Raw genomic sequence first — 14951 nt, forward strand, 5'->3', positions numbered from 1 at the left:
GCATCCTGCTGATAAAGTTGCTGTAACATTGGAAGGGATATAGATAAGAAGCTAGTCAGTACATCTCACTGTATCTCAGAAAACAGTAATTTGCTTGATTTATTTTTAAAAGAACACAAGAGGAAGCAATGTCTGGGCTAAAGGAAGACTCAGAAAGAGCTAGTACACACCCTCACACTGAACCCTGACTTCTTTGAAGATACTATCTTGTTTTCCAGAATTTCTGCTGACATTTAAAAAAAAAAAACAAGCTTATAACTCTTATTACTGAAAAGGAAACCTCTGAAAATGTGAACCAAGTGTAATGAAAGTAGATGAGAGCTTAGAGAAAGCCTGGAATTTTAGCACTGGGAGTTGTGAACTGGCCCTCTAATCCCAATGCAGAATATCTCATTTGCCCAGGGATGGGGATTTAGCTATTAACATAATTATTATCCAATGAATTTTTCATATGAGCGAGAAGAGTGTCACAGATCTGCACAACTTATTTTGAAACATATCCCATTTTTCTGCCACAGGTGAGCATGGAAATGGCCATTATTGCATCAGACCAAAGGTCCATCTAGCCCAATATTCTGTCCTCTGACAGTGACCAATGCTGGGTGCCCCAGAGGGAGTGAACAGAACAGGGTAATCGTCAAGTGAGCTATCACTTGTCACCCATTTCCAGCTTCTGACAAACAGAAGCAAGGGACACCATTCCTACAGAATAGTGATAGAAATGTAGTCGTGTTAGTCTGGGGTAGTGTCCGTCTGCTATGTACATTGGACAAACATCTCAGACACTTCGCCAAAGGATTAATGCCCACGAAACAGATATCAGACAAGATCACAAAGAGAAAACAGTTTCTTGCCATTTTAACCAGAAAGGACACTCTCTCAATGACTTGACCACCTGCATTCTGCTACAAAGACCTTTTACATCTGCACTTGAAAGGGAATCCTCTGAACTGTCATTCATGTTAAAATTCGACACTTGCCAACAAGGACTTAACAAACATTTGAACTATCTCACCCATTACCAAGACAGTTTCCCCAATTATCACCTCTAATACCATTAACTCACAAACATCCCACTCTCCCTACCTCTAATATCATCAATTCACAGACACTTACCTTCCTTCCTTCCCCCCCCCCCCCCCCCGCATCCCCCTCCTGTTCTGCAATGTGATTTGTCCTTTTCATATTTGTTCATTTTTTTAATTGTATCCTTCGGTATATATGGTTGTGACTACTTTCTTCCACTATTTGATCTGAGGAAGTGGGTCTGGCCCACGAAAGCTCATCATCTAATAAACCATCTTGTTAGTCTTTAAAGTGCTACATTGTCCTGCATTTTGCATTCCTACAGATGCTGGCTAATAGCCACTGATGGACCTATCCTCCATACAGTTATTTAACTCTTTTTTTGAGCCCTATTATAGTCTTGGTCTTTACAATATCCTCTGACAAGGAGTTCCACAGGTTGACTGTGCTATGTGAAATACTTCCCTTTGTTTAGAAGCTTCAGGGAGTAGCCGAGTTAGTCTGTTATAGAAAAAAATCCAACAAATGGTCTGGTAGCACTTACAGACTAACAAAACATGTAGATGGTATCATGAGCTTTCATGGGCACAACCCGCTTCTTCAGATGACCGGAGTTATGAGTTTGGGATGTGTACACTCGAAATAAATAGGAGAGGGGAAAAGAAGGGGTGAGGGAAGAAAAAATGATGCTCTGTCTCCCACCCCTTCCCTTTTCTTCCCTCCCCCCTCCTCTTCCCTTCTCCTATTTATTTCGAGTGTACATGTCCCAAACTCATAACTCCGGTCCTCTGAAGAAGTGGGCTGTGCCCACGAAAGCTCATGATACCGTTTACATGTTTTGTTAGTCTATAAAGTGCTACCAGACCCTTTGTTTTTTTCCCTTTGTTTGTTTGTTAAACCTGCTACTTATTAATTTCATTTGGTGATCCTTCATTCTTGTATTACAGGAAGGGGTAAGTAGCTCTTCTTTACTTACTTTCTTCACACCAGTCATAGTTTTATAGCCCTCTGCCATATTTCCTTTGTACATTTATTTTCCAGGCCAAAAAGTCCCAGTCTTATTAATCTCTCCTCATATGGCAGCCATTCCATACTCCTAATAATTTTTGTTGTCCTTTTTTGAACTTTTTCCAAGGCCAAGATATCTTTTTTGAGATGAGGCGATCATGTCTACACACAGTATTGAAGATGTGGGTGTACCATTGGTTTATATAGAGGCAATAAGATGTTATCTGTCTTATTCTTTATCCCTTTTATAATGATTTCCAACATTGTTTGCTTTTTTGACTGCTGCTTGCACATTGAATGGATGTTTTCAGAGAACTGTCCACAGTGACTCCAAGATCTCTTGAGTGGCAACAGCTAATTTAGTCCCCATCATTTTATACATATAGCTGGGATTATGTTTCCAATATATGTTACTTTGCATTTATCAACACTGAATTAACCCACAGTGGTACTTTTTTTTTGGGGGGGGGGGTTCTCTTACTGTGTTTTTTATTTTGGGGGTATACAATTAAATTGAGCCTCTGTTATGGTATTTTAAAAAAAGTTTCCTTGCAGTTTGCACAGATTTCACTCTTGGCACTGTACATTTTAATTTCTGTTTAACCCCCTCATTTTTTGTGTAGTTCCCCTTTCTGAAATTAAATGCTCCAGTGCTGCTCTGCTGTGGGGTTTTTCCCATCACAGGGATATGAAACTAATTATACTATGATTGCTATTTGTAAGCAGTCCAGCTATAGTCACCTGTTGGAGCAGATCCTATGCTCCGCTTAAGACTAAATCAAGAATTGCCTCTCCTATTGTGGGTTCCAGAACCAGTTGCTCAAGAAACAGTCATTTAACATGTCAAGAAACTTTATCTCTGCATCCCATCCTGCGGTCACATGTCCCTAGTCAACATGAAATAGTTGAAATTCCCTCATTATTACTGAATTTTATTTTTACAGCTTCTGTAATCTCCCTTAGTATATCACAGTCATCTGGTCAGATGATCAATAATATGTCCCTACTGCTAATTTTTATTATTTGAACATGGATTTACTATCTATAGAAATTCTATGGAACAGTTTGGTTCATTTAAGATTTGAACTTTGGAAAGGACTTGGAAGATATTAACTCATAATTTATGAGTAAAGTAGTAATGAAATATTGTAGTATATGAAATATTGTATGCAGTATATGAAATATTGCTACCTTGCACCATTACAAGAGCTTAAATTGTGGTTCTTATGGGACAAGTAACTTAAAATGGCCTGGGAATATGTTTGCTGTATCACAATAATTTCCAGATTTGATGTGTTCAGATAAATGCTTTTCCTGACTATCAACCCTGACGTCTGATACTGAAAGTGGGTTCTTTCCTTTTTGTGTGCCACAGACACCCTTAATAATACACCTGTATTAATTCAATTCATTTCAAATTAAGCCTCCACTACAGCCCCTCTGAAGGCATAATTTGGCCTGTAATAAATTACTTATTTTATATTTGGTAGTGTATACATTTGTGCAATATGACTGTAAATGTAGTTGTAGATACCATCATTTCCTAATGTGCATACAGGAATCTTTGAGTTTGCTGAGGCATGCATCATTAATGTCTCATAGTTAACAGATTATTACATGGGCGGTGGGGATAAAGGGAGAAGAAAAAGCATTAAGATTGCAAAGCCAAACACTCAAAAGATGGGAAAGAACAGAATTCCTCAGTTTGCTCCATCTAAAAAGGAGCTTCACGCACAGGGCTGCCTCTTTTAAATCCTTCTGCCTATACATTTTCCAGGGGATGACTCAGCATTGCCAGGCTGGTACTTTGTCCCATTTTGCAGCAGTTTTCCTCCCACAGCAGAACTGACAGCTTTGCAGGGCCCATGGGCAAGACCAGGGAGGCTTTGCTCTATGCCCCTTGAAGAGCTGAGTCCTAAGGTGGAAGGGACAAGGCTGGGGCTAGGCAGCCCTCAGCACTGACCAGAGAGTGGCTTGCCTCCTCCATGCAGTCCTTAGTACTGCCCAGAAAGTGCTGCATGGTAGCAATTTAAAGGGCTTGGGGTCCAGGGCAGTTGCCCCCTCCCCCTCTTGTCCCATTGGTGGATCTGTCCTACCCTCCTCCTCCCTCCTAGGGTTGCCAGATGGTTTAACTAAAAATACCGAACCGCCCCCCCCCCCCCCCCCCAAAAAACTAAAAAAATTCTGTTGGGGAAAATAATGGGGGGAGGAGGGCAAAGTTGTTGAGCAAATAAAAAAATTTTTTTTTTAAATAAAAATCATCATGGCCCATTGTTTTTCTGCCAGCCACAAGACAAGCTCCTGCAGAACCAGGTAGGCAGGAGGGGGGTTGGACAGGCCTGGGTCTGGTTGCTGAGCGTATCATAGGGTTGCCTGGTGTCTGGTATTTTTGCCTCATGGCAGGGGGAAAAAAATCAGAAAATACCGGACATTTTAGGCGTCGAGTATTTTCTGAATTTTTTTACCAGACAGGAGGCGAAAATACCGGACTGTCCGGGTCAGTACCAGACACCTGGCAACCCTACTCCCTTCCCCCTATAAAGCACTGTTTATTTTTTCATTCAGCCAGGGACACAAATTCCCAACCCATTTAAAGATTCATCGTGGTCCTTTGCAGCAAGCCTTACTAAACCTGTACTGAATACAGAAATAACAATTTTCTTACAGGCTTTGCTATGCAATAATACCATCACAATATCTGAGTGTCTCACAGATGTTTTTAGGGGTCTTGTGAAGAAAAATGTATTAAGGGTGAGGAAGTGGTATTTTTTTCAAAGGTAGGGTGGGGATAGATTAGAAAGCCAAACTTGTCAATTGTATACTGATTTTTCATACCCAACTTGAGATGTTTACTCCTTGATTTTTTTTTAGAGTATTTAATGTTTTGATAGCATGTTGTGTACTCAGAAAAAACCAGCCCCCATTCACTTCAGTGGGAATTGAGTGTTAAAAATTTTAGGTAAATTGGTCCCTAAATGCCTTAAGTTGGGTACTAGTAAATGAAGCACACATTTAGCAGCCACATATGAAAATCTTGCTTTTAGATGTCTCGCCCAACATCACTTAGAAACTTTGTGGTATGGGCAAGAATCCAATATATTGTCCAGGCTGTCATTCAGTTGTATTTAGTTTCTCATCTTGCAGTCCCCTGTCACATTCACTATCTAGATTCTAACTCCCTCAACAGAAATAGTAGGTGGTCGGAAATGGCCTAATTCACTAAAGAACTCTGATTCATCCCAAAAGCAGGATCCATTCTTTGCATTGTTTTAGTTCTGCAGTCCTTCATGCTGAGTAACTACTTTTTTGAATATAAAGAGTTTTGAATTTTTATTTGTGTCTTTGTCAGAGGTTCAGAAACATAGTTATTAATAGTAGACTTCCGATAATCTGGAACCTATGGGACCTAGGTGGTGCCGGATTATCAGATATGCCGGAGTATCAGGAGGTACTATAAGCTGGTTATGTATATACTATATACAGTATATACTGTATATAAAGTGTTCTTAACCCTTTTTATTGTAATACAGTATACTGTAATATTTTAGGTTTTTTTAACCCTTTTTTACCCTTTTCGCTCAGTTCAGCTGCTGCCACTGTTACCTTGTGACTCATTTTTTGCCGAAGCTCACTCACTAGGCTCTTGCCATTTTGATGCCAGACTATCAGGACTGCCGGACTCTTGGATGCCAGACTATTGGAGTTTTACTGTAGTCTGTTTTATTTAGTCAACACAAAGGAAAAGCCACTTCTAAGGCTACTGTTGCCAGATAAATGAGTGCATCTGTCTAGCCTAGGATCAAGCTAATCATCTTTGTGCCCTGATTATCAGATCATGTGTCTAGAGGTACCTCCAAATCTTGGGCAATGAAGGCTGAGGCATCTGTTATAGAAGTATATAAGACTGCTCAGATACTTTTATTATGTACTAACAGATAGACCTTCTGAACACTTAGAGTGTCTCCTTTGGTCAAAGGATGCTACAGGCAGCACATTAAAGTAAGCCTTTGTCTAGGGAAGCAGCTTGCTATGTCCCCCAGTTATCTCGTCTGCCTTTGCATAGGATGGGAGAGAAGCAAGGAGAATTATTTTCTTGTAATTATCTTTGTCAGCCTTCTCTTTTCCCATACTTTATCCCTCCTATTGTCTCTCCAGTCTGATTCTTTCTATTCTCTCACTTAGTTTTAAAAATAAAGACAAAAAATAGGGAGAAAGGGGAGAGGCTTGACTGGACCATATATAGGGGACTCACAATCACAAACATTTTGCTTCCTTGCTTCCTAGGAAATTTTTTGTATTGTCTTTCCATATATTGAGTGAGTGACTATGGATGTGTTTGTGAGTGTGAGAGAGAGAGAAAAACTATGGATATGAGTGTGTGGGTGTGGGCAGGGAATTATTTATTCATATTAAGGAAAAAATGAACACTGAGAAGCTAAATGAGTTTCCAAAGACACCAATGAGTCCTAGGAGTGGCAAATAAAACCTTGTTCCTGATTTCCAGCCATTTGTTCAGTATTCTAAACCGCAGCTAATTCCCCACCTCCACAACATGGTGCAATGCAAGCAGGTGGGTTGATCTGGAGTGGAGAATTCATGGTGTGTCTGTTTTTAAATATACAGGCAGTCCCCGAGTTACGCGGATCCGACTTATGTCGGATCCGCAGTTACGAATGGGGATTTTCTCGCCCTGGAGGACTGGAGCGGCGGGATGCCTGGTCCCGCCGCCCGCCTCCCCCAGGGCGAGAAAAGCTGCTCAGTGTCTCCCTGGTCTGCTGGGGGAGCCAGCAGACTAGGGAGACGCGGAGCAAAGCGGCGGAGGACCCGGGCCGGACCCGCGGCGCTGATCTGGAAGCTGATCAGCTGGAAGCGTCTGCAGACCAGGGAGACGCTGAGTAAAGCGGCGGAGGACCCGGGGCTGGACCGCGGCGCTGATCTGGAAGTGCTGCGGTCTGGCCTGGGTCCTCCGCCGCTTTGCTCCGCGTCTCCCTGGTCTGCTGGGGGGGGGGGGGGAGGGGAGGGAGAACGCAGCTAGTGCCCCCCCCCAGCAGACCAGGGAGACGTGGAGCAAAGCCCGGGGCCTGTGGTAGAGCAGGTGGGGCGCTGCCAGTTGGTCCCGCAGCACCGCTCCTTGGCGCTACTGGACCAACCCAGCAGCACCCCAGCTGCTCTGCCCCAGGCGTCCCCAAGTCAGCCGCTGCTGAAACTGACCAGCGGCTGACTACAGGAAGCCCGAGGCAGAGTTGCTCTGCCCTGGGCTTCCTGGAATCAGCTGCTGATCAGTTTCAGCAGCAGCTGACTTGGACGCCTGGGGTTCTTAAGTTGAATCTGTATGTAAGTCGGAACTGGCATCCAGATTCAGCCGCTGTTGAAACTGATCAGCTTCAGCAGCGGCTGAATCTGGATGCCAGTTCCGACTTACATACAGATTCAACTTAAGAACAAACCTACAGTCCCTATCTTGTACGTAACCCCGGGGACTGCCTGTATTATAAAGATATCCAAGAGACCTCCATTCCTGACTTGCTTTAAAATATAATTATAGGGGCTTTCCCCTCTTACTTTTGAAATTTGTGTTCATTCATCAGCTGGTAAATTAATCTATACCCTTTCATAAAACTTGAATCTCTATGCTCAGAAAAACTTTTGAAGACATATCTATTCTATGAAACTTCTCAGCTGTAATAACCACTATCCTTTCTGTGTTTATTTTGTCTTGTGTTTTGTGTTGTTCTGCCTGCTCACACCTTTAATATGTAAGCTTTTCTGGACCGAAGCCACTAAATGTCTGATATACCCAATTTTTATATATGTATAGCTAAGTGTATGTTGTCACTGTGTAAATAATATTAATGCCGTATACATTCCATGTATCATAAATAAATAGAACTCTTTGAGGGGTTTTTTTAAGCAGGAAAATTAGGTAGAGACCATCTCTGACTACTTATCAGGATGCTATATTTTCCAACTCTAAATTTTGATCTAAAAAGCACTCTATACTTTGTGTGAAAACCTGACCAGGACATTTCATACATGGAAAGTCCAAATCTTTCCACTACCTTGCTCCTTGTGGCACCATTTGACCTTCTGCAAAATGGCGATAAAACATTAACAAATCACAATTGTACTTTTTTGTACTCAGTTTGAACAGTTGTAAATGACTATCCAAGTTGTCATGGCACTAGATAACAAGTATGATGTCTTTCTTTTTCCTGTGTAACCCAGTTAAGATATTCCTGAGGAGTGAATGATGAGGGAACAGACGTTTCCATACATTGAGTTTGCTGGTGTTAATTTTCACCAAGATAAACTTTTCTGAATTTACATTTGAGGGTAAAGCTACTTTAGATAATCTTAAGTTTATTGTATGTCTGCTGCTTTTTGAACCTGTGTGTATATATATGTATATTGCTTGATGGCTGTAACACAAGCTCTGAAAACCTCCAGCTGTTCTTCCTTATGGCCAGCAAAGTTCAGGGAGTTAATTCACCAAAATAATAGACTTTGTTAAATTAGATTTTATCGCTATTAATAAAAGGTCATTTTAAAATATTTATACAGTTAACAGCAGGAACTCTGTTGCTGAAACCAACTATTTTACCTTGCTATGCTTTCCTCTGATATGTGACTTCATTTACTTATGGGGGTCCCCCTTCCTTTTTTTTGGTTTCAGATGCGAGTGTCTCTCTGGTTTATGTGGTTTCCCCGTGTGTGAGGCAGGCTCCATTCCCCAGATAGTCTCACGTGGAGATGGAACACCCGGCAAGTGCTGTGATGTCTTTGAATGTGTCAATGGTATGTGAAGTTTTTATTGTACATGGAGAGGATGATTTATACATCTTTAGAAAGTGTGGGTATTTGAACATGCAATCCAGGAATTTGGAAAACAATTTCCTCAAGGGCTGTTCAAGATAAAAACACATCTAAATACTGTAATGCGGCAAAATTACATTAGAAAGAAGTCAATTTCTTAACCTTTTATATTCACTGCACACCTTCCCCATCCTGAATTTGTTGGATCTTTTAAATGTAAATTTAGAACACAATTGGAATTGACATTCAAGATCTTCTTTGCCAATACTAAATACCATGCTCCTTTAAAATGTAGGCAGTTTTGTTACTGACAGTCTTAAGTGTTGCAAGATAATTCTAAAGACAAATATACTCTTTGAGCAATTTAAGAAAACTTTTGAAGACGCATATATTCCTAAAGCAGCTTAAACTAACTCTCATTCTAATTCCATTCAAAACTAAAGTTTAGAGAAGACATTTTCTGAATAACTTGAATATTTTATACTTGAGCTACTGTGCTTCACAAATATTGTACATGATCATGGGGATGGATGCTTTTCAATGGATGGTGGTGTTGTGAAAGAGGAGTGTTACAGTGGGTCACAAGATGGGAAGTATCTCAGGTGAATGCTCAAATGGATAATGATATTGTGGTGTCTGTAAAAGTACATTGTCCCATATTTATCTGTACCTGTACATCTGGCATATGCTTGAGACAGCCCTTATTTCTGAATTCTTGTGCAGTATATGCATACCAAAAATGTTTTGAGTAATTGTTGTGATAGTACAAACAGCTTAAAGGTTGATTAAATAATTAAAATGTAGTAAGTAGCAAATAGTTAGCATCTTTACTGTGATAATAGTAGGAGAATATATGAAATATATAAGACGAGCTTTTCTTATGTCCATGAAAAAATTTACCATTGAAAGTAACTGATGATCTGAAAAAAAACTCAGTTGTAGGAATAAGACAGTATACTCTGACAAGATAAATGTAAACCATCTCATTTATTTACTGCCTCATACATAGCTTGTCGCATATTCAACTGGCTTCCTGTTCCATAATCCTTAAAACAACTTTCTCATTTTTGAAAACCTGAGTACTTGATTTAACCATATAACATAAGGCAGAATTTGATTCATCATTCACTATAGCACCTTGATGACTAAGAAATATTGAGCTAGTTTCAGACATGTGTTCATAGATGTAATTTATAGACACTCTTACATAAACTCCTAAGGCTTAAGAACACTTTGTGACTACTGTGGACCTATTTATATCTCATTCTCAGTGTGTAAGATAGTCTGAGTTGTTACAACATATGTTCCATGAGACTGAAAAGCAGGTTTAAGAAGGTATAAGTTAATAGGAACTGTTTTTGTTACATCATCTATTCCTACTTTATTCTGAAATGTATGTCCATGGTATTTTACTTCCCAAGAGAGGCAAGATTTTCCTCAGGCGCTACTTAAAAATCTTTATTATGCTGATTTCATGCAGTTGACTGTGGTCTTGAGATTATACCATTACTTCCTTATCTATAGCATTGCCTTACTTTAAAGACTAACAAGATAGTTTATTAGGTGATGAGCTTTCGTGGGGCAGACCCACTTCTTCAGATCATGTTCTGAAAGTGAATTGGCATGACCATTATATAACAGAGGGATACAATGAAAAAAGTAAAAAAATTGCAAACTTTTTTACTTTTTTCATTGTATCCTTCTGCTATATAATGGCCATGCCAATTCGCTTTCAGAATATAATCTGAAGAAGTGGGTCTGCCCCACGAAAGCTCATCACCTAATAAACTATCTTGTTAGTCTTTAAAGTGCTATATTACTGCTTTTTTTGTTTTGTTTTACCAAGTTCAGACTAACATGGCTACCTCTCTTACTATTTTGCCTTACTGTTTACCCTAAGATATTCTGAAGGTACAACTCTTTTTTTCCCCTTGTTCCTCAGATTTACCCATTGCAATCTTACCTAAATGAAGCAAAATGCAGGACAATGTAGCACTTTAAAGACTAACAAGATGGTTTATTAGATGATGAGCTTTCGTGGGCCAGACCCACTTCCTCAGATCAAATAGTGGAAGAAAATAGTCACAACCATATATACCAAAGGATACAATTAAAAAAAATGGACACATATGAAAAGGACAAATCACATTTCAGAACAGGAGGGGGACGCGGGGGGGGGGGAGGAAGGAAGGTAAGTGTCTGTGAATTGATGATATTAGAGGTAGGGAGAGTAGGATGTTTGTGAGTTAATGGTATTAGAGGTGATAATTGGGGAAGCTATCTTGGTAATGGGTAAGATAGCTTGAGTGTTTGTTCATTCCTTTTTGGAGAGTGTCGAATTTTAACATGAATGACAGTTCAGAGGATTCCCTTTCAAGTGCAGATGTAAAAGGTCTTTGTAGCAGAATGCAGGTGGTTAAGTCATTGAGGGTATGTCTACACTACAGAGTTAGTTCGAACTAACTTTCATAGGCGCTACACTAGCGCTCCGCTAGTTCGAACTTAATTCGGGGGAGATTCCTGAATCTGCACCGTCCTTTGTGGGTGATGAATCTGAGGAACTGTCCCGGATTGAAGTGTCATTAGAGGAGGTTTTGGAACAAATAGAAAAACTCAATGTTAACAAATCTCTGGGACCGGAAGGCATTCATCCAAGGGTTCTAAATGAACTTAAATGGGAAATTGCTGAGCTATTATCTGTGGTTTGTAACCTATCCTTTAAATCGGCTTCCATACCTAATGACTGGAAGGTAGCCAATGTGACACCAATATTTAAAAAGGGCTCTAGAGGCGATCCTGGCAATTACAGACCGGTAAGTCTAACTTCAGTACCGGGCAAATTAGTCGAAACAATAGTAAAGAATAAAATTGTGAAGCATGTAGAAGAACATAATTTGTTGGACAAAAGTCAACATGGTTTCTGTAAAGGGAAATCCTGTCTTACTAATCTATTAGAGTTCTTTGAAGGGGTTAACAAACATGCGGACAAGGGGGATCCAGTAGATATAGTATACTTGGATTTTCAGAAAGCCTTTGACAAGGTCCCTCACCAAAGGCTCTTGTGTAAATTACATGGCCATGGGATAAGAGGGAAGGTCCTTTCTTGGATTGAGAATTGGCTAAAAGACAGGAAACAAAGGGTAGGAATAAATGGTAAATTTTCAGATTGGAGAGGGGTAACTAGTGGTGTCCCCCAAGGGTCAGTCCTGGGACCAATCCTTTTCAACTTATTCATAAATGATCTGGAGAAAGGGGTAAGCAGTGATGTAGTAAAGTTTGCAGATGATACCAAACTGTTTAGGATAGTCAAGACAGAAGCAGACTGTGAGGGACTCCAAGAAGATCTCACCAAACTGAGTGATTGGGCAACAAAATGGCAAATGAAATTTAATGTGGATAAGTGTAAAGTAATGCACATTGGGAAAAATAACCCCAACTATACGTACAGTATGATGGGGGCTAATTTGGCTACGACAAATCAGGAAAGAGATCTTGGAGTTATCGTGGACAGTTCTCTGAAAACTTTCACACAGAGTGCAGCGGCGGTCAAAAAGGCAAATAGGATGCTAGGAATTATTAGGAAAGGGATAGAAAATAAGACCCAGAACATCTTACTGCCCCTGTATAAAACTATGGTACGCCCACATCTTGAATACTGTGTACAGATGTGGTCTCCTCACCTCAAAAAAGATATTTTGGCCTTGGAAAGGATTCAGAAAAGGGCAACTAAAATGATTAGGGGTTTGGAACGGGTCCCATATGAGGAGAGGCTAAAGAGACTGGGACTTTTCAGTTTAGAAAAGAGGAAACTGAGGGGGGATATGATAGAGGTCTATAAAATCATGAGTGGTGTGGAGAGGGCGGATAAAGAAAAGTTATTTATTAGTTCCCATAATAAAAGAACTAGAGGACACCAAATGAAATTAATGGGTAGCAGGTTTAAAACTAATAAAAGACCGTTCTTCTTCACACAGCGTGTAGTCAACCTGTGGAACTCCTTGCCAGAGGAGGCTGTGAAGGCTAGGACTATAATAGAGTTTAAAGAGAAGCTGGATAAATTCATGGAGGTTAGGTCCATAAAAGGCTATTCACCAGGGGATAAAATGGTGTCCTTGGCCTCTGTTTGTCAGAGGCTGGAGAGGGATGGCAGGAGACAAATCGCGTGATCATTGTCTTCGGTCAACCCTCTCCGGGGTACCTGGTGCTGGCCACTGTCGGTAGACAGGATACTGGGCTAGATGGACCTTTGGTCTGACCCAGTACGGCTGTTCTTATGTTCTTATGTAATTCGAACTAGCGGAGCGCTTAGTTAGAACTAGGTAATCCTCATTTTACGAGGATTAAGCCTAGTTCGAACTAGCTACTTCGAATTAAGGGGTGTGTAGCCCCTTAATTCGAACTAGTGGGAGGCTAACCCTCCCCAGCTTTCCCTGGTGGCCACTCTGGCCAACACCAGGGAAACTCTATTGCCCCCCTCCCGGCCCCGGACTCCTTAAAGGAGAACGGGCTGGCTACAGTGCCCGTGCCAGGTGCAAGCCTGCCAGCACCCAGCCAGCAGACCCTGCACCTGGCATGGCTCGAGCCAGCCACCGAATGCCCCCCAGCCCTCCCCCTCCTCCCGGGACCAGGCTGGCAGCTCCCGGGAGCTTGCCCGGGACCGCAAGAGGCGGGCACCCGCCTGGGCTAGTGCGGACATCGTGGACCTCGTCCACGATCTCCGCACTAGGCACAGGAAAGTGGCCGTCTAGGGCAGGAGAGCTGCTAGCCTGGCCACCCAGGAGCAGGTGTGCATGAAAATCAAGGGGGTCCACTGAGACCCCCGACCCTGAGCCCTGAGCTTACAATGGCCGTCCTGGGTCAGACCAAAGGTCCATCTAGCCCAGTAGCCTGTCTGCCAACAGCGGCCACCCCTAGGGACCTTGGAGGGGATGGACCGAAGACAGTGACCAAGCCATTTGTCTCGTGCCATCCCTCTCCAGCCTTCCACAAACCTTGGGCAGGGACACCACTCCTACCCTCTGGCTAATAGCACTCCATGGACCCAACCTCCATGACTTGATCTCACGTCCCTTTAAACTCTGTTCTAGTTCTAGCCTTCACAGCCTCCTGCATCAAGGAGTTCTACAGGTTGACTCTTTGCTTTGTGAAGAACAACTTTCTGTTACTAGTTTGAAGCCTGCTACCCATTCCTTTCTTTGGTGTCCTCTAGTCCTTCTGTATGGGAACTCATGAAGAACTTTTCTGTATGCACCCTCTCCACCCAACTCCTGCTTTTAGAGACCTCTATCCTGTCCCCCCTCCGTCTCCTCTTTTCTAAGCTGAAAAGTCCCAGTCTCTTTAGCCTCTCTTCATATGGGACCTGTTCCAAACCCCTCATCATTGTAGTTGCCCTCCCCTCTCCCACCCTCTCTCTTCCCCTCTCCCACCTCCTTTTCCCAGTCTCCCCCAGTTTTGTTCAATAAAGACAGATTCCATTTTTGAACACAATTGTCCTTTATTTTGTACATCAGGAAGGGGGGCTAGGGAAGGGTAAGTGGAAGGAGGTGAGGGAGGAATGGGGTACGAGCCCCCGATGGGGAGGACTGGGCTGGCTTTGCGGGTTTCTGGGGGTGGAAGCTCTCCTGCAGCCCCCCAATTGCCTCCTCTCCCCAGATGGCAGCCTGCGGCAAGTGCAGCCGGTCTGATGGCCGAGTGCTGTGATGTGCCCTGTGTGGGCACTCCAAGCCAGGACTGGTTTGCAAGTGGGGCACCCCTGAGAACTGTCTGTCCGGGGTGGGGGTCGGGTCCCTTTAAGTGCAGCCCTCGGCTAGCCTGAGACAGCATCTCCATGCTCTAAGTCCTCCTCTGATGCCCTGCCGGCACTGCTTCCGGCTATCCTTAAGCCCAGTTCAGGGTCCACTTAATGTGGACATGCTAGTTCGAATTAGCAAAACGCTAATTCGAACTAGTTTTTAGTTCTAGACGCGTTAGTTCGAATTAGCTTAGTTCGAATTAACTAATTCGAACTAAGTTATTTCGAATTAGCTCTGTAGTGTAGATGTACCTTGAGAGAGTGTCCTTTCTGGTTAAAATGGGAAGAAACTGTTTTTTCTTTGTGATCTTGT

At 42.1% G+C, this 14951-nt stretch overlaps 1 protein-coding gene across 3 annotated transcripts in view; it reads left to right on the forward strand.

Moving 5' to 3' along the window:
• The window catches only part of CRIM1 (cysteine rich transmembrane BMP regulator 1), a 336829-nt gene that overhangs the window by 172459 nt on the left and 149419 nt on the right, over positions 1 to 14951 (forward strand). For 2 of the 3 annotated variants that reach the window (XM_075924932.1, XM_075924933.1), the window contains one exon: positions 8708 to 8829. The exons of the other annotated variant lie outside the window; for it this stretch is intronic. In XM_075924932.1, the coding sequence (XP_075781047.1) occupies positions 8708 to 8829 (122 nt within the window). The remainder of the gene's footprint in view (positions 1 to 8707; positions 8830 to 14951) is intronic. 3 annotated transcript variants of the gene reach the window in all.

The sequence above is a fragment of the Pelodiscus sinensis genome, chromosome 3, assembly GCF_049634645.1.
Source record: "Pelodiscus sinensis isolate JC-2024 chromosome 3, ASM4963464v1, whole genome shotgun sequence".
Taxonomy (NCBI): Eukaryota; Metazoa; Chordata; order Testudines; family Trionychidae; genus Pelodiscus; species Pelodiscus sinensis.